Source organism: Anolis sagrei, chromosome 2 (assembly GCF_037176765.1).
Source record: "Anolis sagrei isolate rAnoSag1 chromosome 2, rAnoSag1.mat, whole genome shotgun sequence".
Taxonomy (NCBI): Eukaryota; Metazoa; Chordata; class Lepidosauria; order Squamata; family Dactyloidae; genus Anolis; species Anolis sagrei.
The window spans coordinates 37,815,411-37,839,888 of NC_090022.1; the positions used below are offsets into that span (position 1 = coordinate 37,815,411).

General features: G+C 39.3%; 1 protein-coding gene across 4 annotated transcripts; it reads right to left on the minus strand.

The window, feature by feature from the left end:
* Positions 1-1,282: 1,282 nt before the first annotated feature.
* UBA3 (ubiquitin like modifier activating enzyme 3) lies at positions 1,283-20,777 on the minus strand. Of its 4 annotated transcripts, none has more exons than XM_067463464.1 (18): positions 20,655-20,777; positions 20,458-20,508; positions 13,806-13,949; positions 12,643-12,723; positions 10,445-10,527; positions 9,875-9,955; positions 9,282-9,325; positions 8,545-8,609; positions 7,421-7,576; positions 7,232-7,334; positions 6,766-6,879; positions 6,206-6,259; positions 5,401-5,437; positions 5,239-5,320; positions 4,231-4,331; positions 3,856-3,919; positions 3,713-3,767; positions 1,283-2,065 (listed from the first exon to the last, which is right to left on the minus strand). In XM_067463464.1, the coding sequence occupies exons 1-18, from the start codon at positions 20,760-20,762 to the stop codon at positions 1,977-1,979; spliced, it is 1,512 nt and encodes a 503-aa protein (XP_067319565.1). In that variant the 5' UTR covers positions 20,763-20,777; the 3' UTR covers positions 1,283-1,976. The 4 variants fall into 4 exon arrangements, with proteins under 4 accessions (XP_067319565.1, XP_060622369.1, XP_067319566.1 ...); XM_060766386.2 differs by having other exon boundaries at positions 13,806-13,926; positions 20,655-20,720; XM_067463465.1 differs by lacking the exon at positions 20,458-20,508.
* Between the last annotated feature and the right edge of the window lie 3,701 nt (positions 20,778-24,478).

The window sequence follows — 24,478 nt, forward strand, 5'->3', positions numbered from 1 at the left end:
CCAGTCTTCTGTGTGCCCAGGGGGGAGTCTCTCATTTGGTATCAGCCATTGGTTGAGGTTCTGGGTTTGAGCCTGCCACTTTTGGACTCTCGCTTGCTGAGGTGTTCCAGCTAGTGTGGATCTTAGAAAACTATTTCTAGATTTAAGTTGCTGACGTGCTGGCTGATACCCAAACGGGATGAGCTGGAGATGTCTCTGCCTTGGTCCTTTCACTACTGGCTGCTACTTCCCGGCGGATGTCAGGTGGTGCAATACCGGCTAAGCAGTGTAATTTCTCCAGTGGTGTAGGGCGCAGACACCCCGTGATAATGCGGCATGTCTCATTAAGAGCCACATTGGAAGATGATGAACAAATTGAAACAAGGCAGAAATGTTCCTAGTCAGTTGCAAGATTTGTAACAGGGATTCAGCCAGTGCTGGCACAAATGCTCACAGCATAAACTTTTCAGAGATTCATGATGCATTTACACTGGAGAATTAATGCAGGTTTGTATCACTTTAACCGCCATGGTTCAATGTTATGGAGACATTATTTATTTTGTATCAAAAGCATTGCATAAATTAGTATAAAACTGATAAAAATAGAAGGCTAAATATATTTTGACCAAAAACGGGCAACAACAATAGACATCCCGTAGACATCAGGCTAGCCCCCTCCCTGTTGATGTTCCGCAGGAAGTTAAAGACCTGGTTGTTTGAGAAGGCATTTGAATAGTAGTGCAATGACGGGTAACTCGACCATAGGAATGGAACAACGGAAATGGTATTGGATTGTGAACTTGACGATGAGACGACTCGGAATGGCTTGTAGTTATATTGGTGTTTTTTATGAGATGTTTTGATAATGATGTACTGTGGATTATTTTTTGTATGTTGTATTTTGCACCTGTTTTTCTATGTTGTACACCGCAGTGAGTCGCCATTAGGCTGAGAATTGCGGTATATAAGCGAAGTAATAATAAATAAATAAATAAAAATAAAATAATTGTCTGTAGTCTCCAACAGTTCCTCCTCTGTACATGAGGCAGGGCACAGTGGGCAAGCATACAGATATGGATTTGTCTGTTCTGCTCCATGGTAGATGTAGTTTTACAAGGTCTTTAAGCTTCTCTGCCACAGATGCTGCTGTCTCAACAAGCTACAATTCCTATGATTTCATAGCACTGAGCCATGGTAACACTTCATTAGTTCTATAGTATAGAGCCAGCCTCATCTGAAGCAGACTTTGTATAGTGTGTAGCTGTGCAGGTCTTCTAGCAGGCATCACTGACATGCTAACAGATTGAGGTAATCCTTGTACACTTTTTATTAATAAATATTCTAACTGTGAAACACCAGTCCTGGATAACAAGCAAGCCACTCCATGCACAGTAACAATAGTATTTGCAAATATACAGAGGAATTTCATTTTTTTTATCTACAGGGAGAAGTAAAATCTTTCCATATTGTGAAAAAATACAGTTACATTTTGGCAATATTTAATATATAACAAGTCATCGAAGACATTAAATAAAGCAAGAAATACACCCCTTATTTTATTCTACTATCCGGCAGTCAGAACTAAGATTTTGAGATTTTAGAATGTAATTTTAAAATCTTTGTTTGATTCTTTTATTGTATGCATTTGGAGAATTTGCATGTTTCTAATTGATAGGCACTACTAATCTATTGACCACAATGAAATTTCCACATGCAGGAGGAAGTGTTGTCATGACTTAAGTGTAATAACATTTTTTTTTAAAAAACTGCTATACATCAAAATTTCTGTACATTACTGAGATTTATACAGATATCAACCAAATATTGGTTTGCAAAGTCAGTTCTAAAGTAAGAGCAATTTACTCAGAGTAAACTAATTTCCAGCAATGCTTGCAACAACAGGAATAAGTCGTCTTTCCTCCTGGTAGTACAATAACAGTAGCTTTACAGGTTGTGCAAACTTTCTTCAGTGCATATTCATATCCCTTCCATTTGCATCAAGTGGTAAAATGAAGTTTGAAGAGTACAGTTTGTGGTGTAGTGACATCTGCAACTGCAAGTTCCTGGCCATCAACAAGTCCTAGCTCTGCAAACAAGAAAAAGTTATAAGCACAGAATGATCCATAGTAGTTCTGTAAAAAGACACAAAAGTTTGCATTTTGTTTTTATCTGAGGAGTTGCTGGTGTATTAGTATACAAGGACTGGGGCAATTTGTTGATTAACGCTTCAGATTAAAATCCAAATAACTGAATAAATACAAATTTGGATCTCCTTAATCTGAAATCTGCCTTTGGAGAAGGGGACCAGTTACACATGTCTTCTGTTTCCTCCATAAGGGTCCCTGAGTTTAAAATTTAGTGGGCACTGGGTGTGTGACTAGCCCTCATTCCCTTTATACTTTTTTTTACTGTATACGCAAGAGTAAGTATTCCAAAATCCCCAAAAATCCAAAATCTGAAAGAAAAAAAATCTGGTCTCAAGCATTTTGGATAAGGGAGACAACCTTTACTTTGCTTTACCCAAGAAATCTCTGGATTTTAACAATTTTCTTTAACTTGCCTCTTTTTTACAATCTAGGTTATATACTGCAGTTTTAATATGAAGACTGAATAGCTAGCTTTGAACAGAAAATGAATTAAAGAGCCTCCTTTGTTTTCTATTTTCATGAAAGCTGTCAAAGCAAGGAGGGAGCCAGCACAGCAATTCTTCAAAAGCAGGAAGTCACAAATACTAGGATTTGGTGATGTATTTTTGTTGGATTCCACCATTTCTGCCAGAATCCTCATTGATATGATTAAGTACACAGCTATTCTCTTGCTTCCCTTCGAACACAATCAAGTCAAAGATGTTTAAATGAATAAGAAATAGCTGTAAAAGACTGTTAACATATCATTTTCATAACACTGAAAATGGCTTTCATTCAGTTGGTAAGTTTCATACAGCCAAAATGGTCATTGCTTTGACTACCAAAGGTCATGAAGGGGCACCTTGTTATTTTCCAAGGCCAGTGATGTCTTATACATCTGATACTCCTGTTTAGGTGAAAACTGAAAGCAAGGGCATTAACTCTCTATTCCATGAACTTTCTCTCACTTTTATATGCAACAATATGGCTGTGCTGTTGTTTCCTAATTATATTGTTAAGTCTGACTGGGTAAATTAAATATACGTTTAATGATATGGTGAAAATACACAGTGTGTATTTCCAAAGGTATTCACCATATGACTTTGTCAAAGAGGAATCAGTTCCCTCTACACAGCTGTTTTATCATTTATATACTTCAAGAATCTTTTAAAACGTTTTATTTGCTGTGTTTTATTGTTCTTTGTCCCTAAACAATATCTCCTTAGTCCTCAACCTGTGGGTCCCCAGGTGTTTTGGCCTACAATTCCCTGAAATTCCAGCCACTTTACCAGCTGTTATGATTTCTGGGAGCTGTATAGATTGTGGATTTTGATATAAATTGCTGTAAAATCAACATAGTTTGTGGCGACTGTTGTGTGCCTAATTTCTGATTAATGGTGACCACAAGGCAAGCCAACATTGGGGTCTTTTTGGCAAAATTCATTCAGAGGAAGCTTTGCCTTTCTCTGATGCTGCCAAAATTTGGCTTGCCCAAGGTCATCCAGTAGTCTCCATGATCAAGCAGATTCAAAACCATGTTTCAAGAGTCCAATGCTCAAACCATTCCACCACACTGGCTCCCCCTGAATGATTTTTTAACTTGTTACCTTTTAATGTCTTTGTAAGATTTGGCCTTGTTCGTTCTTCAATTGAAGCTACTGACTGGAATGGAGAGAAGAAAAAACATACACTTTATAATACTTTTGTTTAAACTGAAATAAACAGTCTAACTAGTCAGATAAATAATCACCTGTATATAAAGAGTTTTATTTCTCCCATATACCGTGGCTGTTATTGCAGGAGATTTCATTTGTCTGTGCAAGAAAAATAATAATTAGTAAGACTGCAAACCAAAATTCTAGTTTCATCACATCAAATCTGGTTATTTATTTATTTGCACCCCACCCTTCTCAACCGTGTAGGGAACTCAAGGCAGCATACATATTTAGATGGCACCCCCCCCCCCCACACACACACACACGCATAATAAAAACATAAGCAGTAAAACAATAATTGAAACATAATAAAATCTTTAAAACAATAATTTAAAATCACACAATCTAATAATGTTTTTCTAGAATTTCTGGTAAATGCTTTAAAATAAACAGTGTATTAATTCACTTACAATGAAGAACTGTTGGTCAAATAATCCAAGACCTCCTGCAGTTTGGCCGATGAAGAAAATTCTATGTTTTGCGGAAGCTGACTACAAGCCAAACAATTCTCCTGTGAAGTTGCAAATGGAGTAATCAGCAACTTTGTTATTTAAGCAGTATAATTCTAATTAGCCCATACACCCCTCCCCCCCAAAAAACCACATGAAATATCCAAAAGAAATTTCTGCAAATGAAGATCTTATCTTGTGTTTTGTTCACCTTTTCACAATGCCATGCCAAGAAATGAAATAAAAAAAACCCAGACAGCTACATCTTTAAAAATGTACCTCACGACTTTTTGAGTTAAACTAACAAGGACATATTCTAGATTTTAACTTTGTCAACAAGGTGGGAAAGAGATTGCTTTTGAAGTTCAAAGATTACCTACTACATATGAAATAAATTGGCAACATGTGCAATTTTTTTGAGAAAAAAGGCATGGCCTAGAGTCTCAGATTTGGGGTGATAAAACACACACACACACACACACAGAGTGAATAGTTGATGTGAGATGTGTGTTACATAAGCAATCATTATTTAAAGTAAAAGAAAGTCTGACAGTTGCTACTTGAATCTCTATGACATAAAAGACTTATGAGAACAACTAACTGAAAAGTCTAGCAAGACAATTTGGCATGAAGTGCCACATAGGCTGTCTGAAATAATTCATCCATTCTCTGAGTTTTGTTCACAGTAGGTTTTCATTATGAAAACAAATATTCTTCTTTTTATATCTGAATAAGAAATAAATAAATACATTGGAAGTCTAAAGTGAAAATGCCCCACATATGGTTTACTTTCAAAGCCTCACCCATGTTTGAGCAAGAACTGAATATACTTGTAATAATTATTTTTAACAATTGCGGTTCCCATCAAAAAACCACCACAATGCATTTCAGTTTTTCTTCTTTAATTTTTGGGGAAAAGTCCAAGGAATGTCAAGAACAAATAAGATTTTTTTTCGCAGCACCACTAACCTTCTTCTCAGCTTCAAAAGTGTATGTATAGAGACCATCTACGTCATTAAACACCAAATAGTTGTTCAGAGGCATATAAGCACTGAAATGGGGGGGAAAAACAACCTCTTAGCCTTTATAAGAAACAAATTTGCAAAAGTATTTAATTAGAAAGCAAATTACCTTGTGGCTATTTTAAAGACTTCTGTGGCACATATAGCTACATGGAAAAAGAGAGAGGTGAAAGACCAGAACTATTTAAACATTAAAGAAGGGAAGGTGATAATCAGGTATCAGATTTACAGAAACATGCACAATGAACATTTCAAGATGCCTAAAGCTTGGATATCAGCAAATGCTGCTATGCATGAAACCTGGATTTCACTTTAAACCATTATCTTAGAAACTTACTCTGTATCAGATATTGAATTAGATGTCAGCAGAATCTGAATCCCTGTGCTGATGGAATCTAGCTTGCCTAAACTATCAATTTACGTGTGCTTTTCTGAGGCCTAAATGGTGAAGTCTCAAATAGAAGAGATTCTCCGAATCTCTTTGTCTGGTAATTTTCTGGCAATCTTTTGGTAACTTAACCACTCAACCGTAATTTTACTGATTTAATGGGTTTAGTATACCTGGAACTAACAACTGGATTTAGGCCTAAAGCTAAACACTTGGGATATTACCATCCTAGCTGTAGCATTTCCATTCTAGCAGGCTATTTTTAACATTGTTTCTTCAGAAATAAATTCCATTAATGTCAGTGTGATTTACTTCTGATGAAATCTGCATAAGACTACAACTGAAAGCTCAGATCCTATATGTGTTGTCTAAGCATAGGTGCATCAACAGTGTTTTGTAACTCATTTTCTCTTATATACACACACATATTCAAGTCAAACATAAAAGCACCACCCTTTTAAAGCAAGGATCTCTAGCTCAATTGTTAAACATGTAACTAGAACCATAACTCAGAGCATTACTGTACCTGCAATCACAGCATTTGTAGAAGCTACTGCTGGAATGATTCGCTTTACAACCCCTGCATTGAGACAAAAAATGCCACTCACCATTACACTATTGCTATGTATATTTAACAATAACTGGAAAGATAGCTGTAAAGACTTAATCAAAATCCACAGATGTAATATCAACAGCATCTAGAGGTAGTTATTTATTTATTTATCATATCAGGAGCGAACCAAGGGTACAGTTGTAATGTATTAAAAAACCCCCCACAAATTTTGAAAACTTGGCATTATATTAAAAGTCCTTTGACCAGAAGCTGGCCACTTGGAGTGCCTCTGGTGCTGCTATAAGAAGGTCCTCCATTGTGTATGGGGCAGGGCTCAGATTGCATTGTAATAGATGGTCTGTGGTTTGCTCTTCACCAGAAGCGACCAGAAGCATCTTGAGATAGATAAAACTCTGGTTAGATCAGGCACAGCTCTTATGTCAAGTGCGGAAACTAAAAGCTTAATTTGTTTGCCACCAGTTTTTCAGAGGACAATTATATGATTTGAATGGACAGCTGTTCATGAATTTTACCTTGTGTGAGCCTATAAGTTACACCTTTGATATTAAACTGTGATGCTCTTTCTAATGACTTTTCAAAAATCCACTGAATGTGTTCTGGGTCATCTCCATCCAGAGAAACACCTTCTGCAAGAAAAGGTATAGCTAATATTAGTCCTTTACACCTGTAATTTATCATGGTTCATAAATCACATATCCTTGGAGTCTAACAAGATAACATTTACAGGATAATTATTTATGTATTTGATTGAATGTATATCTCACTTTTCTAGCAAAATGGGACTTAAAGGCATGGTTTAGTAAGAACTGCAATTTCTGCTACAAACACTATTTAGAGAATCAGGACATCACAACATGATGATGGAGTTCTATTAATTACATTTAGGTAACATCATGCAAGGCAAGTAAAATGCACAGGACAAGGTTTTACATTATTCAAATTTATATTTTGATTGAAATGTAAAGAATTTACGATTACCTCCAAAAGGTTGATCCTTGGGCCACTGCAATATCCTGACATACTCAATACAGTGTTCTGGTAATCGAGGCATTGAAGCAATTGTACACATGGGAAAATTGACCTGATGGAGAGAAATTCTGAAATGATTTATCATGCCTTTGAACAGAGGAGAAACCCACCAGTGTCAGCTCAATTCTTTTTAGCTACCTGTGGTGGATAAAGCTCAAGTGTACACTCAATACAAGCTGTCATCCCAGGAATAATCACACGAGCATTTCCTTTAAAGCCTTCTGTTCCACCATCAATCAGCGGTATAATGGAACTCGGATCCAACACCCCATCTTCATAGTTTAAAAGTGAAATCTACAGAGGAAAGTAGAATTTACTACATTAGGATCACTCCTCCACTTAGCTCCTTGTCTTAATTTCTATACAGGCAGACTCTGCATGACAAACATACAATTTACAAATATTACAAACGGGTGAGACAACAGGAAGTGAGAGTAATCTATCCCTAGGAAGGAAAAATCAGAGGTTGTGAGGTTTGAGACACACACACACACACAATTTTCCTAGTTTCCAACAAACCTCACAACCTCTGAGGATGTTTGCCACAGATGCAGGCGAAACATCAGGAGAGAATGCTTCTAGAACATGGCCATACAGCCTGAAAAACCTACAACAACCCATTGATTCTGGCCATGAAAGAGCTTCAACAAAACCTACAGAACCTATTGTAACCCAGGGACAACCTGTACTGAATGTTCAGGCCTTGTTTCAATTGTCTGAAATAACTGTAGCAATAACTATGCTTAATTCTGTTGCAGAAGTTGCCCTTTTGTATACCAAATTGGTAAAGGAATTTATTGTGGCTGTAGAGTATATGGCAGATATACGTAGTGGAGATCTACCATATATATATTTTGTTTAATTGTAACTAGACTTATTTTTGAAGTAGGGCTTATATTTTGAGCATCCTCAAAAATTGTGCTAGGGCTTATTTTCAGGGTAGGTCTAATTTTTGGGGAAACAGGGTAGTAATCCACATGGAAGTCCAGCCTCCAATACTCTTAACAAAATTTTAATTGAGATATTATAAACTTTTGCCTACAGCTTCTGAAAGGTTGTGAAAGAAAGGGAGGAATGTAGAAAAACATCTGAAAAACCCCAACTATCCACTTTCTTTTCTCCTCTTGACCCAAGGCAAATCACATATGCTGTGAAAAATATATAGATGGTATTTCATATCCTGATTAGTTAATAATAAAGTGGAAATCTCATATTTTGCGAATACTGAGTAACTTTACTATTTAATTATCACAAATATTTACCAGCATGCCATTTATCCATCTTCTTGCAATTATTGAATCCAAGCCACATACAATGATATGAAATTCTAAAAGAAAAGATATGAATGTTGTTATATTGATATAATACTTACGCCACCATCCAATGTTGTTAGGCTATTGTCCTGCTGGTTTTATAAAGAAACTACACTTTATAAACGGAGAGTTCTGTTCATAATATTATATTACTTTTTCAGTAGATAAAGCCAACACGTGCCTCTCCAGAACTTTTGCCACTACATTTTTCATAATCCCTCACCATTGGCTATGCTGGCTAGAATTTAGGAAAGTTGTAGTAATTTTGAACAGGGCTTCTTAAACCTTTTCTACTCACGACCCTTTTCCACTTGAAAAATTTATTCATGACCTCGGATATATAGATATATAAATATAAAATAGGTATAAAAATCCAAACTTTTACTGGCAATACATCAACATTTTCAAGACTTGCTAAACAGGCCATTTTATGAAGCACAAATGAAGACTTTTCTGCAGAATGCACTCTAGACATTGCATACTGTTGCTAATAGATTTGTGTAAATGGGTGGCGCTCAGAAAACTTTTACTGTTGCCAAATTTTTCGCAACCCCAGCATTGAGCTAAGGGAATCCCATTTGGGAGTGGGAGTCACAGTTTAAGAAGCCCTGCTCTAGAGAACAAATTGTTTTAGTCACAACTTCTCAATTAGTTTGAAAAAACAAACATTTTTTCTCACAACTTACGTCTATAAAAAGATTCATCCAGGTCCTGAATCTTTTTGTAATGTCTGAAAGCAAGTTATAGTAAAGGAATTTTCTTAAGTTTATTACTTGTTTAGGACATAAATAGAACCTGATTGAGTATACAAGTCATACGCAAAATCCAAGCCTAAAAAAAGAATGTTTTAAAATGGCTCTAAAGCAATCCCCTTCAAAACATTCAAAAGTTATTAAAACAATGTTAGACTCATAGTAACATGACTATATTTCAGACTATCCTTATCTAATATTGCTTGGGGAAAACAGTGGAGGAAAACTATTGACCTCATCTATTAGTAGTGGATTCCTATCAAACATGGTGAAGCACTGTGGAAAACAGGATGCTGGCTCAAGACTTTGTAATATAACTCATTCTGAACTCTCTGGAGCCTTAAAATGGAACAATATTCAAACTTAGAGCAAAAAGTCTAAAAATCGGTTTAGAAAAATGTACCCTTTGAAAATGTAAATTATCATTTTGTCATGCAATAAAACAAGCCAAACAAAACACCAGGAAACATGGGGGACTGAACATATGAAGAATACATCCATGTCATCAAGTTTTCATAAAAGGATACGGAACAACAGCACAATTGGGAATTCGGTTATTTAAAAATTCAGCAGCAACTTCTGCTTTAGGCCGTCCAACATCCTTAGGTCTGTAAAATCAAAAACATATTAAAAACCAAAATCTATTTGCCTGTTGCATTATATACAAAGGTCCAGAGGAGATTACTAGTTATAAACAGGAAAGGCTGCCTATTAGTGATCCTGTCAGAGATCACACTATCCTTGAATCCATTTCAGTCAAGAATAGTACCATATTGTATTTATAATATCATTGTTTTAAACTATTTTAAACTATTCTTTATATCTACTCTTTACAAACACAAGAAAGTGAAGCCAGATTTAATCATATTTAAACCATATCTGTTGACATCAAAATATCATTTATTTCAATGAGTCTCTACAATGTATAGTAAAGGCATCAGATCTCATTTGGTCTTGGAAGCTAAGCAGGATTGGCCTTACTTAGTTCTTTGACATGAGACCATCATAAGTCTTATTGAAATGAATAGGGGGGTTTGCAGATGACAGCTGCATTTCACACTTCATGGGCAAACAGACAATTTAGAAGTGTGACTTACCGAAACAAAAACTGTCTATTCAAATTAGATACATCAATGGTGTCCATATCAATGACATGAATTTGTCGAAAACCAGACAAAGCCTGCACAGATGAAGAAATCAGGGTTACAAAAAACAAATCAGAAGCTTTTCATTCGTTAATATTTCTGGGAAAACGAATACTTGTCAAAGATTTAGCATTTGAAAAAAAAACCTCCTGGTAAACACTACATTGTGGCACTCATCTGCTCCTCCTTTCTTTTAACAGCCTGATGGCCTGGCAAGCAAAGGACTTGGTTTGCAGCCACCTGCTATCTTCATTCTCCTTTTGTCAAATGCCTTTGGATCCCTTGTGGGATTCAAAGAAGATGGCCGGTGGCAGCAAATGGGTGTAGGAATGACATTTTGCGTTTAAGAACACCAGGTCACTCACTCATTGTACTCTGCTTTTCAAACAAGATGTGTTTTAACCTAATTGGTTTCCTTCTGGGAGATACTGAATTCGCTGCACCCACCACAGCAAAAATTTAAGAATTAGAACCCTCTTCTTTGGCAATGATATTTTCTCAACATTTCAGCTATGCCAGTGGTTCTCAGCCTGTGGGTCCCCAGGTGTTTTTGCCTACAACTCCCAGAAATCCCAGCCAGTTTACCAGCTGTTAGGATTTCTGGAAGTTGATGGCCAAAACATCGGGGGACCCACAGGTTGAGAACCACTGAGCTACGCCCATTGATTCAAAAACTTTGGAGATCCCTGCTCTATACTTTATTTACAACATTATCCTACTGATGCATCAGCCCCAAACTCAAACACAGAATGCTAACATTCCTGTTACATAAGGAATGCTTTTAAAGATAGTACTCTGGCAGACTTTATAAAATGCTTATAGAATGTAACTTGGAGTTCTGCCATTTTTAACTGAGATCATATGTCTTCCCAGTACTCGTTTTCTATGAGTATATGCTCAAAGAAAACCAAAGGCTCCCAATCCAGGTAAAGAATTATTAATAACTCTGACATTTCAAATTGCATTGTTCCAGTTTCTACTATACATGAGAGAGGGTCAATGAAGTCATTTAAAATGTGTGGTTTCCCTCTTAATATGAAACTTACAATTGAATATTGAAACTGTTTTCTTAGGGTGGATTTACTATGAAGAATTTATGCAGTTTGACACCACTTCAACTGCCATAGCTCAAGACTCTGGAGTGTTGAGAATTATAGTTTGTTGAGGGAACACCACACTTTGGCAGAGAAAGCTAAAGATCATGTAAATCTACAACCCCAAGAATTCCAAAGCATTGTGACTTGGCAGTTAAAGTGGTGTCAAACTGCATTAATTCCACACGGTACATGAATCTTTAAGAGCCCAACTCCTTTACACAAAAGGTGTTCAAAAGTCAATAGTTTCACCCAGCCATAAATCACACATTTCCCTAATCTGCTGGGCCTCAGAATCGCAGTGGTTGGGGTGCTGCCTGGCTTGAGATGTTAGGTTTTTTTAAAGATAGTGTATTGATGGACATATGATAACACATTTCAATCGCTCAAATCACTACACCACACTGGCTTTCATTTACTTTTGTGCAGTGACAAACTGGAAATATATACATCACAACATCAATTTTGGAAGTAGTGAGAAGACACTAAATGAAAAACACCATTAATTCTATAGTGTAGATGTACCCAAGAGCCATTTTCAATAGCATAGATCCAAAGGTGCCTTGTTTGAACAAACCATGAGTTTATCTTATACAAGGCATTACAAAGGCCCAGAAATGACACTCCAGAGGACAGTAAGACACTACTGTCAGTAAGGGCATTGCTTTGATTTTATTTTCGCACAAGCTTTCTTTATATAATTCAAATATAGTTTCACATGTAAGAATCACTTTGTAAAAGATCCTAGTATTCTGAAGGTACTGGGACTACTATGCACAGAATGCTGGGATTTTTGTATGCTTTTTTAGATTGGGAAAGACTGCATAACCAACTATATGTGAAGTACACCCTTTGTTCATTACAAGATTGCACTGGTTTCCATTGGTATATGCCATCTTCAGTTGCTGAAGCAAATTATTAATATACCTTATACTGGAAGAGAGTATCAAACCCGTAAGTCTGGATAATTTCATATGCATGGAAAAAAAGCATGCAAAATAAACATCTGCTATGTAAATAGTGCAGGCTTTCAACAAATAAAAATGAAACTGTTACCAGATTTTTCAGAAGTTCACATCCTAATCCTCCTGCTCCAATAACTAGAACTTTACACGTGTTTAACAGAAAGTCAAGGGGCTGTAAGGAACCAAGACAAACAGTTTGTTGAAAACAGGGAAATAGATTCTAATTAAGACAGTGGCACAAACTTACTGCATAACATTATAGTATTTTTAAAAAGTCAAAATCAAAAGAATTCACTGTGAACGAGTCTTTTTTAATCAGTACAGATTAAATCTTTACTGTCGAGTAATAATTTGATTTTTTAAAATATCAAATGTATATAAAACAAACATTAATAAGGACAAACTAAACAAAATATATTCAAAATTTAACATGCATTACTGTTAGCTTGACTTCTTAATCTACTATTTCATGCATTGAGAATCTACATAGGTACACTGTTGACCTGCCACTTCTACAGAATAAAGGGAACCGGGGTCCTTCTAATCCTTTTCAGTATAATATAAACTATTCTGAGGGCACTATGATACCAATTCCTGAATGAATGTACATGTGAACATACAGTATCTATTCAATGGAAAGATCTATTGGGTAAAAGGTTTATAACCAGGTACACAGGCATACATTTACAGTCAATAATTCTTCCTTTTAATGAAGTAACATCTTTTTTAAATTTAATGTTAACCCAAATTAAAAGGACAGATGAAAAGAATAATATGGCCACATAAGTAGGAACAACTGGTATGCATATGGGGAGTATGTTGAGAGATACCAATCCCAAAGAAACCCGTAAACCCAGTTTACCATTACATATATTGCAACCTTGGGCTCTATCACTCTATCTATCTTCAATCTACTTGGGTATTAACAAATATTACGTATAACACAAAGACAAATAAGCAGTTTGACATCATATTGCTAGTTTACACACTGTTTCATGTTTATTGTTTCACAGTTTAGCTAATTATCATAATTCTCTCCCGCATACATGAAAAATTCAAGAGGCTCCCAGTATCCACAGCTATACTTTAAGCTATCCTTCAATGCGCAAGAACACTGGTCAGTCACGAACAAAAATATTTTGTTAATTTCAGAGATAGAGCCTTGGTCATCAATGAATGCAGACAAACAGATATGTACACAACACTGACAACACAATACTAGAGACATTTGTATTGAAAATAACGATTTCTCACTTGAGTGCCTGGCTCGAAATCAGGGTGTGTGAATGGTCCAGATCGCTCGAGGAACTTCTTTACATGGTTCCAGCGACCATCCCAGTCTCCATTGTCCCCACACCCACCATCAACAGCCATTCTGCACAGAACACAGAAATTCAGCTGCAAAAAACCAGTAAGAAAAGAAACACATGCACAAGAACAGTGTCTCTACAAACCTAAAAGATTTCCATTTTACACTGTTGGCGTATTTCTCACACAAACCGTGATGAAAAATATTTTATTCATCTATTTTATTATATTTACAAGGAATACATGAATTTTGGGGGGCTGCGCTATTATGATAAGGCATTTAATTAACATTAAAGCACTTTAGCAGATGAAGAATCTATTTTCTATTCTTAAACATCAGTATATGGGATAAGTTACCAAGACAGTCTTAGAAAGTGAAAGAATATAGTAACTGCCTTTGGATAATGACATCCTGAAGCTTCAGATTTGTGTTCCTCAGATAAATAGTCTGGGGAACTGTTTCCTACAGAGCGCATTATTGCCACTAACAGAGAGAAAGAAGTTGGTAGTGTAAGCTTTCATAAGACTATTGTATATACTCATATATAGGTCAATGTCATATATAAGCCACATATAAGATTTTGAGGGCAAATTTATGCATTTTGATATGAGCCATGGATACCTTGAGGTTATTCTGTGGAGAGGGGAAAATGTTAGTGCTGCCGTTTCCTCATCTAAACATTCAAAAAGGCCAGAGGAGGAAATAAAGGGAGTTAATGCTTCTTTTAGGTTCTCCCAGGACAGACGTAGCTCCTGCCTTTTGCCACTTTGCTCAGAGATTGTACTTTTTTTTTAGTAAGAGTTAAGACACAAGAACTTACACCTGCCCCTTAGATAAGTCAATTCAAGTTTTGAGGCTTGACTAAAATTTCTAGATTTATACATGAGTATATAGCAGGCATGGGCAAACTTTGGCCCCCCGGCGATTAGGAATTGTGGGAGTTGAAGTCCCACAATTCAACTGCCAACTTCTGGAGGGCCAAAGTTTGCCCATGTATGGTATATAGGGTAAGTCTACTTTTTCAGGTGCATGAGTTGAATATTTTCAGTTAAGAAAGTGAGATGTAAGCAGTACTTCTAAAAATGAAGTCAGCTATGTCTGGCTTGATATATAAAGTATACAGACAATGAAGGTTGGAGGGAGTTCAAAAAAGTAATTAACTTATTACTGAATTTGATAAGGTTATTGAACACAGGAGATACAGTATGACCCCCCCCCCCCAAATCTACAGATTCAATATCCATGATTTCACTTACCCCACGTTCCAACAAATATTCCCCTTGGAAGTGTTTGTGAGCCTATCTAGTCCTCCACTGCAATTCTGTGGTATGCTTCCAGACCAAATATAGTCTAAAGATAGGGTTCATTATTATCCATGCTTCTAGGTATCAATGGAAGCGGGGAGGTGCATTGATACTGTTCATAGAAAACTAATGCAAGTCTTCAGACAAACCCAGAAAAAAAAAACCTAGAAATTGATGTATTTGGTTTTACAATCAGGGGATATTGTAATTTTTCTGAAGAAATATTTAAATGCAAGACAAATGCCCTTATTAAAAATTCATGACAGAGCCTTATCAGTTGCTACGCATTAACAGTATATTCAGACATTAGCTGGCAAATATCTTAACTTTTTTATATATAACTGGGAATTCCTGCACTGGAAAGTGGCTGAACGTAATTGGTGTAATTCTGTGGTGTCTTGATAAGTGTACAACATGCCTAATGTGATTTTGTACCCAATGCAACATTTATCTTACAACTATACAGATTTTCTAGGGGTTTTTTTAAAGACAATTTCAGCCGCTGTATGCAAAAAGGTGAAAGCACCCCGAATTACAACTATCATTAGAATTAATGCAGCCTGATACTACTTTTAATTGCCATGGTTCAATGCTATGTAATCATGCAAGCTGTAGTTTTACAAGGCCTCCAGCATTAATTCCACAGTGCAGAGACACCCAATAGAACGTTGCACTGATGGCTGAAACAGACTTTAGAAATGTTTCTGAAGTTCCAAAACCAGAATCGTCCTAAGCGCAGGCCTTAAGTGGGAACCACCATCTTCCCTTCCTCATGGTTCTTTCTCTCTGATAGAATATAAGTGGTAAAACTTTTTCTTCCTGAATGGATGTAAATGAGGTTGTATTAAGTCTTATATTATAGCAGAATTTTGCCCCTTGATTATAAGTTTTTGAGAACACATCCTGTATACTTCACTTCCTGGTTCCTGTCTATAATGAGTGGACTATAGAATGGCGAGCTAGTAGATCATGCTAATATGGAGGACACGTTTGACGTGACATGGATCGTGTCTAAATAAACCTAGCCTACTTTTTAAATAAATACACTTGTGCCCTTTAGTGATAGCTATTGAAATTGCAGTGCCTTAGATCAGTGCATGCCCTGGTAAGCTCAAGGTTGGACTTCTACAATGTGCTTTACACTGGGTGATCTCTGTACCAAGACTGGAAATTCCAACATGGCAACCAAGTTAGTTGGCACAGAGTTTCTCAAATTGTGATCCTCCAAATGTTTAGGACTTCAACTCCCACAATTCCTAATAGCTGGCTGGGATTTCTGGGAGCTGACGTCCAAAACACATGGAGGAGCACAGTTTGAGAAACCCTGGGTTAGAAGAAAATCTAGGAGTGAGTGTATTATGACTATATTATGGTCACTTCACTGGTTGTCAATTAGTTTCCAGGTAAAGTACAAAGTGTTGGTTTTGACCTTTAAAACCCTACATGGTTTGGGTCCAGGTTACCTACAGGGTTGCCTTCTTCTGTACAATCCACCCTATAGGACACTTAGGTCCTCTGGATGACACTTACTCCAACCAGCCAAAACCTGACAGGCAACTGTCACCCAGAGGACCTTTTCATCAGTTGCCCCTAGACCGTGGAATGACTTGTTTTAAGAATTTCAACAGCTAGATCAGCTGTCAGAATTCAACCTATATCTTCTAGCAGGCCTACACAGTCAATTTTAAACTGTGAATTTTAACTTTACAATATATTGGTACTGGTGCTTTAATCTTTGTCCTATGCATTTTACTATATGTATTTAATAGGTATTGTGTTTTTATCTGCTTGTGTTTTAATTATGTCATAACCCAAGCTGAGATGAGGCGGGTAACAAATTATTATTATTATTATTATTATTATTATTAGGAATTTGGAAGAAATCACAAGGCCCTCTGCCACGCAATGGTCAAGAAATCGTACAGACAAAACCCTTTCGAAAAGGAGGGTTTCCCTCTCATTGTGGAACCATGCTCCCTGAATTATTGTTATTATTCAATCAGAGCTGTAATTTTGCCATTCATCTAGGACAGGCACGGGCAAACTTCGGTCCTCCAGGTGTTCTGGACTCACAATTCAAAATATGACAACCATAGGATGAAGGGTTGAATTCACTGTATTGTCGAAGGCTTTAATGGCCAGAATCAATGGATTGTTGTAGGTTTCCCGAAAAACCTGCAACTCGTTGAATTCATCGTTGAACATCTTTGGCATTTATTGGCCACAACTCTCAATGCTACTGTTCTTTTACTTTTTTTCTTAACAAGATCAAATATACATATTGTTGGCTCTGCTGAATGTGAAGTATTTACCCATTTATATTTACATGGCTGCTTGGGCCAATAATTTAAAGTTCTAGATAAAGACAATTAATACTTCCTGTGCATGTTTTAATGTTATTTTTACCTGAACACATGCACTGGTGTTGTCTTTCAAATCACTGCAACATGACAATTCAGTTCCTACCCAAGACACTAATTACAACAGGATCCCTCCAGTTCCAATAAATGCAAGCCAGAATTGCAAATGGTCTCTGCTATGTCAGGGCTATGCTCCAAAACATCCTGGAGATAAGATGCTCAACTCCTACAACTTCCACTACTGGCTTGTTAGGAATTTAAGAAACAATGAATGTTTGGTGTTTCTGTAAATTGAGGTCTATGTTGATATTTTTATGTTGATATAAGCTATTTGATAGGCCATGTCACCATTTAATTTGAGGCTATAAGTTTTAATTTGATATTGGCTTATTTATTTATTTATTTACTTACTGTATTTGTATACTACCTTTCTCAGCCTTTCGGCGACTCAAGGCAGTTTACAGGCAACAAATAATATGCATAATATCAAAATGCACATAAAAACATTAAATACAATATAAAACCACAACAAAAATAATAAGCAACAGCCAGGAGACAGGTGTTTTTAAAGTATCTTCCTCAGCCCCCTTTCTCTTCTTAGCTGGCTTTGGTCGGGTTATTACTGCATTTGTATCTGTATTTATGGTTGTGTCATAGCACTGAATGTTTCCCCTTTGTCTGTTGTTGTTATTGTTATTATTATTATTATTATTATTGAAGACCTATCTCTCTGGCAAGCCTACGTGATCAATTCTGAACTGTGAATTTTAACTTCACAATGTATTAGTCTTGGTGCTTTAATCTTTGTCCTGTGCATTTTTAGGATATGTATTTTAACGGTTTTATGTTTTTATTTGTGTGTCTTAATTATGTTGCTAGGCTGTTAGAAATTGCAGGAGTTGAGGTCCAAAACACCTAGAGGGCTGAAGTTTGCCCAGCCTGATCTAGAACCTGGGAAACTGTAGCTGATTGGTTTATTGTGCTGGTGGTCTTCTTTTGGAATTGGTTTTCCTGTAGCTTACTTTAAAGTATGAATCCTTCAGCACATTTATCACACGGGGTGTGTGTGTATGTTTGTATAGCTTTGATTGATCTAACTCAGACATGGGCAAACTTGAGCCCTCCGGGTGTTTTGGACTTCAACTCCCACAATTCTTAACAGCCTCAAGCCCTTTCTTTCCTGACTGTGAGAGTTGTCCAACAGTGAAGATCTCTGCCTCAGAGTGTGTTGGAAGCTTCTTCCTTGGAGGCTTTTAAACAGAGGCTGGATGGCCATCTGTCAGGGATACTTTAACTGTGCTTTTCCTTCATGGCAGGGAGTTGGACTAGATGGCCCACGAGATCTCTTCCAACTCTATTATTCTACGAGGATTGAATGAAAAGTAATGCCTCCACCTTCGTAACTCAACAAATGGAAGTACTGTCAAGAATTCAATGACTGCACGTTGCTTAAGTCGCATTGACCGACCGTCTGCGCAAGGTTCCATACTTTGCACTTTAACAACACGACCATTCAATGCTAAGGCTTCCCGCCAAAATGGAACTGTACAGGAGAGTCTACTGAACAAGCCAGTACCTGCCACATACCAGTACTGCCATCTGTTGAGGAGTTACAAAGGTGGACGCATTACTTTTCATTCAACCCTCGTTCAGGGTGGTTATTGCTTATGGTGTGGATGTGTGTGTGTAGAGGGAGAGAGAGGGGGAGAGAGAGAGGGAGGGAGGTTTGCCCAGGCCTGATCTAACCAAAGCCAAATTGAGAGGAACTATGACTTTCCTATTCTAGATACTTCACTCCTTTTGATGCATATCAAAAGCACATTGGCCTTTTTACCTGCAAGCTTATGCAGCTAAGGGCCATGAGCCAACAATGTGATGTGGCAGCAAAAAAAGCCAATGGGATTTTGGCCTGCATCAATAGGAGCATAGTATCTAGATCTAGGGAAGTCATGCTACCCCTCTATTCCGCCTTGGTTAGACCACACCTGGAATATTGTGTCCAATTTCTGGGCACCACAATTGAAGAGAGATGTTGACAAGCTGGAATGTGTCCAGAAGAGGGTGACTAAAATGATCAAGGATCTGGAGAACAAGCCCTATGAAGAGAGCCTTAAAGAGCTGGGTATGTTTAGCCTGAAGAAGAGAAGGCTGAGAGGAGACATGATAGCCATGTATAAATATGTGAGAGGAAGCCACAGGGAGGAGGGAGCAAGCTTGTTTTCTGCCACCCTGGAGACTAGGACGTGGAACAATGGCTTCAAACTACAAGAAAGGAGACATGAGGAAGAACTTCCTGACTGTGAGAGCCATTCAGCAGTGGAACTCTCTGCCCCAGAGTGTGGTGGAGGCTCCTTCTTTGGAGGCTTTTAAACAGAGGCTGGATGGCCATCTGTCAGGGGTGCTTTGAATGCAATATTCCTGCTTCTTGGCAGGGGGTTGGACTGGATGGCCCATGAGGTCTCTTCCAACTCTATGATTCTAAGGGGGGGGGGAGAAGAGGCCTGAGACTGTTAGGAATTGTGGGAGTAGAAGTCCAAAACACCTGGAGGGCTGAAGTTTGCACGGGTTTGATCTAGAACCTGGGAAACTGTAGCTGACTAGTTTATTGTGTGGTGACCTGTTTTTTTCTATAAATTACTTTAAAGTATGAATCCTTTAGTGCAGTTATCACACAGGGTGTGTGTGTGTAGCCTTGATTAGTTTTAGGCATGGGGCAACTTGGGCCCTCCAGGTGTTTTGGGCTTCAACTCCCACCATTCCTAGCTGCCTCAGGCCCTTTCCTTTTCCCTCTCAGCCGCGGCTGAGAGGGAAAAGGAAGGGGCCTGAGGCAGCTAGGAATGGTGGGAGTTGAAGCCCAAAACACCTGGAGGGCCCAAGTTGGCCCAGCCCCTTTCCCTTCCTTCCTTCCTTCCCTTCCCTGTGCCCGCACTGACCCCATCTCTCTCTGCCGCCGCCGCTCCTCTAGCCTCCTTCTTTTCTTCTCCCTATAATAAGGGGAGAGAGAATAAAAGAAGGGTCAGTCCCCGGCTCCCGCTCCGGCCAACGCAGGCGGAGGGGGAGCCCCACCCGCACCCCACCCGCAACCGAGAGCGACGACAACGGCGGCAGCAGCGCCCGCCAAGCGACTTACGGCTCCTCGCTCTCCGCCATCATCGCCGCCGCCGCCGCTCTCGAAGGACCTCTCCTGTCCCACAATGCACCGCGCGGCAGGAAGCCCGTCGCCGGCCGGGGGCGCCATTCTGAGGCTGTAGAGGCAGAGCCCGGAAGGACTGAGACTGCAACTGCCACTTCCGGGCTCCCATCGCCACCCTTAGAATGGGCTTCAACATCAAGAAGCTCCACCTGACATCCGCCGGGAAGTGGCAGCCAATAGTGAAAGGACCAAGGCAGAGACATCTCCAGCTCATCCCGTTTGGGTATCAGCCAGCACGTCAACGACTTAAATCCAGACATAGTTTTCTAAGATCTACAGAGACACTCGCTGGAACACCTCAGCAAGCGAGAGTCCAAAAGTGGCAGGCTCAAACCCAGCACCTCAACCAATGGCTGATACCAAATGAGAGACTCCCCCCTGGGCACACAGAGGACTGGGCGACTTGGAAGGCGCTGAACAGACTGCGCTCTGGCACCACGAGATGCAGAGCCAACCTTCAGAAATGGGGCTACAAAGTGGAATCCTCGGCATGCGGGTGCGGAGAGGAGCAAACCACTGACCACCTGCTGCAATGCAACCTGAGCCCAGCCACATGCACAATGGAGGACCTTCTTGCAGCAACACCAGAGGCACTCCAAGTGGCCAGATACTAGTCAAAGGACATTTAATCAACTACCAAACTCACACATTTTGTATTTTCTCTGTTTGTTTGTTTGCTTTGTTCTTTTAGAAATGTAATATATTTGACTGGCTGCCCTGACACGAGAAATAAATAAATCAAGAGACTGCAATCCTTAGGACAGGGGTCCTCAAACTTTTTAAACCGAGGGCCAGGTCACAGTCCTCAAACAGTTGGAGGGCCGGATTACTGGGAAAAAAAAAAGAATGGATTCCTATGCACACTTCACATATCTTATTTGTAGTGCAAGAAACACTTTAAAACAATGCAATAATTAAAATGAAGAATAATTTTAACAAATATAAAGTTATTAGTATTTCAGTGGGAAGTGTGGGCCTGCTTTTGGCTGTGAGATAGGATTGTTGTTGTTGTGTGCTTTCAAGTCGTTTCAGACTTAGATTGACCCTAAGCAAGGGCCTTCTAATCAAGGTGAAAGAAGAAAGCGCAAAAGCTGGGTTGCAGCTAAACATCAAAAAAAAAACCAAGATTATGGCAACAAGAATGATTGACAAGTGGAAAATAGAGGGAGAAAATGTGGAGGCCATGACAGACTTTGTATTTCTAGGTGCAAATATTACGGCAGATGCAGACTGTGGCCAGGAAATCAGAATACGCTTACTTCTGGGGAGGAGAGCAATGTTCAATCTCGATAAAATAGTAAAGAGTAGAGACATCAGACTGGCAACAAAGATCCGCCTAGTCAAAGCCATGGTATCCCCTGTAGTAACCTACGGATGTGAGAGCTGGACCTTAGGGAAGGCTGAGCGAAGGAAGATCGATGCTTTTGAGCTGTGGTGTTGGAGGAAAGTTCTGAGAGTGCCTTGGACTGCGAGAAGATCCAACCAGTCCATCCTCCAGGAAATAAAGCCCGGCTGCTCACTGGAGGGAAGGATACTAGAGACAAAGTTGAAGTACTTTGGCCACATCATGAGGAGACAGCAAAGCCTAGAGGAGACAATTATGCTGGGGAAAGTGGAAGGCAAAAGGAAGAGGGGCCGACCAAGGGCAAGATGGATGGATGGCATCCTTGAAGTGACTGGGCTGACCTTGAAGGAACTGGGGGTGGTGACGGCCGACAGGGAGCTCTGGTGTGGGCTGGTCCATGAGGTCACGAAGAGTCCGAGACGACTGAACGAATGAACAACAACAACAAGCGAGGGCCGGGTAAATGACCTTGGTGGCACTATCTGGCCATCGGGCCTTAGTTTGAGGACCCCTGCCTTACGGGCTACGGAAGAGTTTTCCTCTTGGGGCCCAGATAATGTGGGATTTTTTTCAGCTGTGTAGAAGAGGCCTGCGTTTGCTGTTAATAATGTTCTCCTTAAGGTTGCAGTAAGTTAAAAATGACTTAAGGGCACAAAAGCAACAGATGTTACAGTTCTTTCCCACTGAGTCATAGAATCATAGAATAATAGATTTGGAAGAGGCCTCGTGGGCCATCTAGTCCAACCCCCTGCCATGCAGGAAAAGTACAATCAAAGCACCCCTGACAGATGGCCATCCAGCCTTCACTTAAAAGCCTCCAAAGAAGGAGCCTCCACCAGACTCCGAGGCAGAGTTCCACTTTCTGAACAGCATTCACGGTCAGGTAATTCTTAATGTTCAGGTGGAATCTCCTCTTCTGTAATTTGAACCTATTACTCTAGAGTCCTAGGGCCCATCCACACAGCCCTATATCCAAGAATACCAAGGAAGAAAATCCCACAATATCTGCTTTGTACAGGGTTATCTGAGTCCACACTGCCATATATTCCAATTCAAAACAGATAATGTGGGATTTTATTCAGCTGTGCAGAAGGGGCCCGAGTTTGCTGCTCAAGTTTGTCCCAAGCCCCTTCCACACAGCTGTATAAAATCTCACATCTGCTTTGAACTGGATTATATGGAGTCAGGGCCCTTCCAGACAGGCCCTATATCCTAGGATCTGATTCCAGGTTTTCAGTTTATCCCTGATTATCTGGCAGTGCAGACTCATATAATCCACTTTAAAGCAGAAAACCTGGGATCAGATCCTGGGATACTGAGCCTGTCTGGAAGGGCCCTGAGTCTACACTACTATATAACCTAGAGAATATCAAGGCAGAAATCCCACAATATCTCCTTTGAACTGGGTTATCTGAGGTCCCTTCCACATAGCCCTATATCCCAGAATATCAAGGCAGAAAACCCACAATATATGCTTTGAACTGGGTTATCCGAGTTACTCAGATGATGTGGGATTTTCTGCCTTGATATTCTGGGATAGAGGGGTGTGTGGAAGGGCTCTGAGTCCACACTCAGATAATGCCATCTAGTCCAACCCCTTGCCATGCAGGAAAAGCACAATCAAGGCACCCCTGACAGATGGTATTGCCCCAACTTCATCACTATGATACTTCACCTTGTTGACGGGAAGCTTCCCACTGGAGTGGAAACCATCTATCGGACAGATGGCAAGCTGTTTAACGTCAGCAGACTGAAAGCCAAAACCAAGGTTACAACATCTGTTATAGAACTCCAGTATGCTGATGACAATGTCGTCTGTGCACAAATAAGTAAGCCAGATGTCAATCCAGCCTTCGCTTAAAAGCCTCCAAAAAAGGCTTTTAAGCCTTTTCTACCTTGATATTCTGGGATAGAGGGCTGTGTGGAACGGTCCTGAGTCCACACTCAGATAATGCCATCTAGTCCAACCCCCTGCCATGCAGGAAAAGCACAATCAAGGCACCCCTGACAGATGGCCATCCAGCCTTCCCTTAAAAGCCTCCAAAGAAGGCTTTTAAGCCTTTTCTGCCTTGATATTCTGGGATAGAGGGCTGTGTGGAAGGGCCCTGAGTCCACACTCAGATGATGTGGGATTTTCTGCCTTGATATTCTGGGATAGAGGGCTGTGTGGAAGGGCCCTGAGTCCACACTGCCGTATAGTCCAGTTCAAAGCAAAAAATGTGAGTTTTTGTTCAGCTGTGTGGAAGGGGACTTACTAAAAAAAAAGGGAACAAGGAAAGATAGAGAAAAATACAAAAATATCCCACCCTCCCGCTTGGTTTCTTTCCAGCTTATCTGTCAGGCAACCATACAACCAAGTTTATTTTTCGGTTTCCCCCGCCCGCCTCCGCTGCTTCTTATAAGAAGCCCGCCCCCT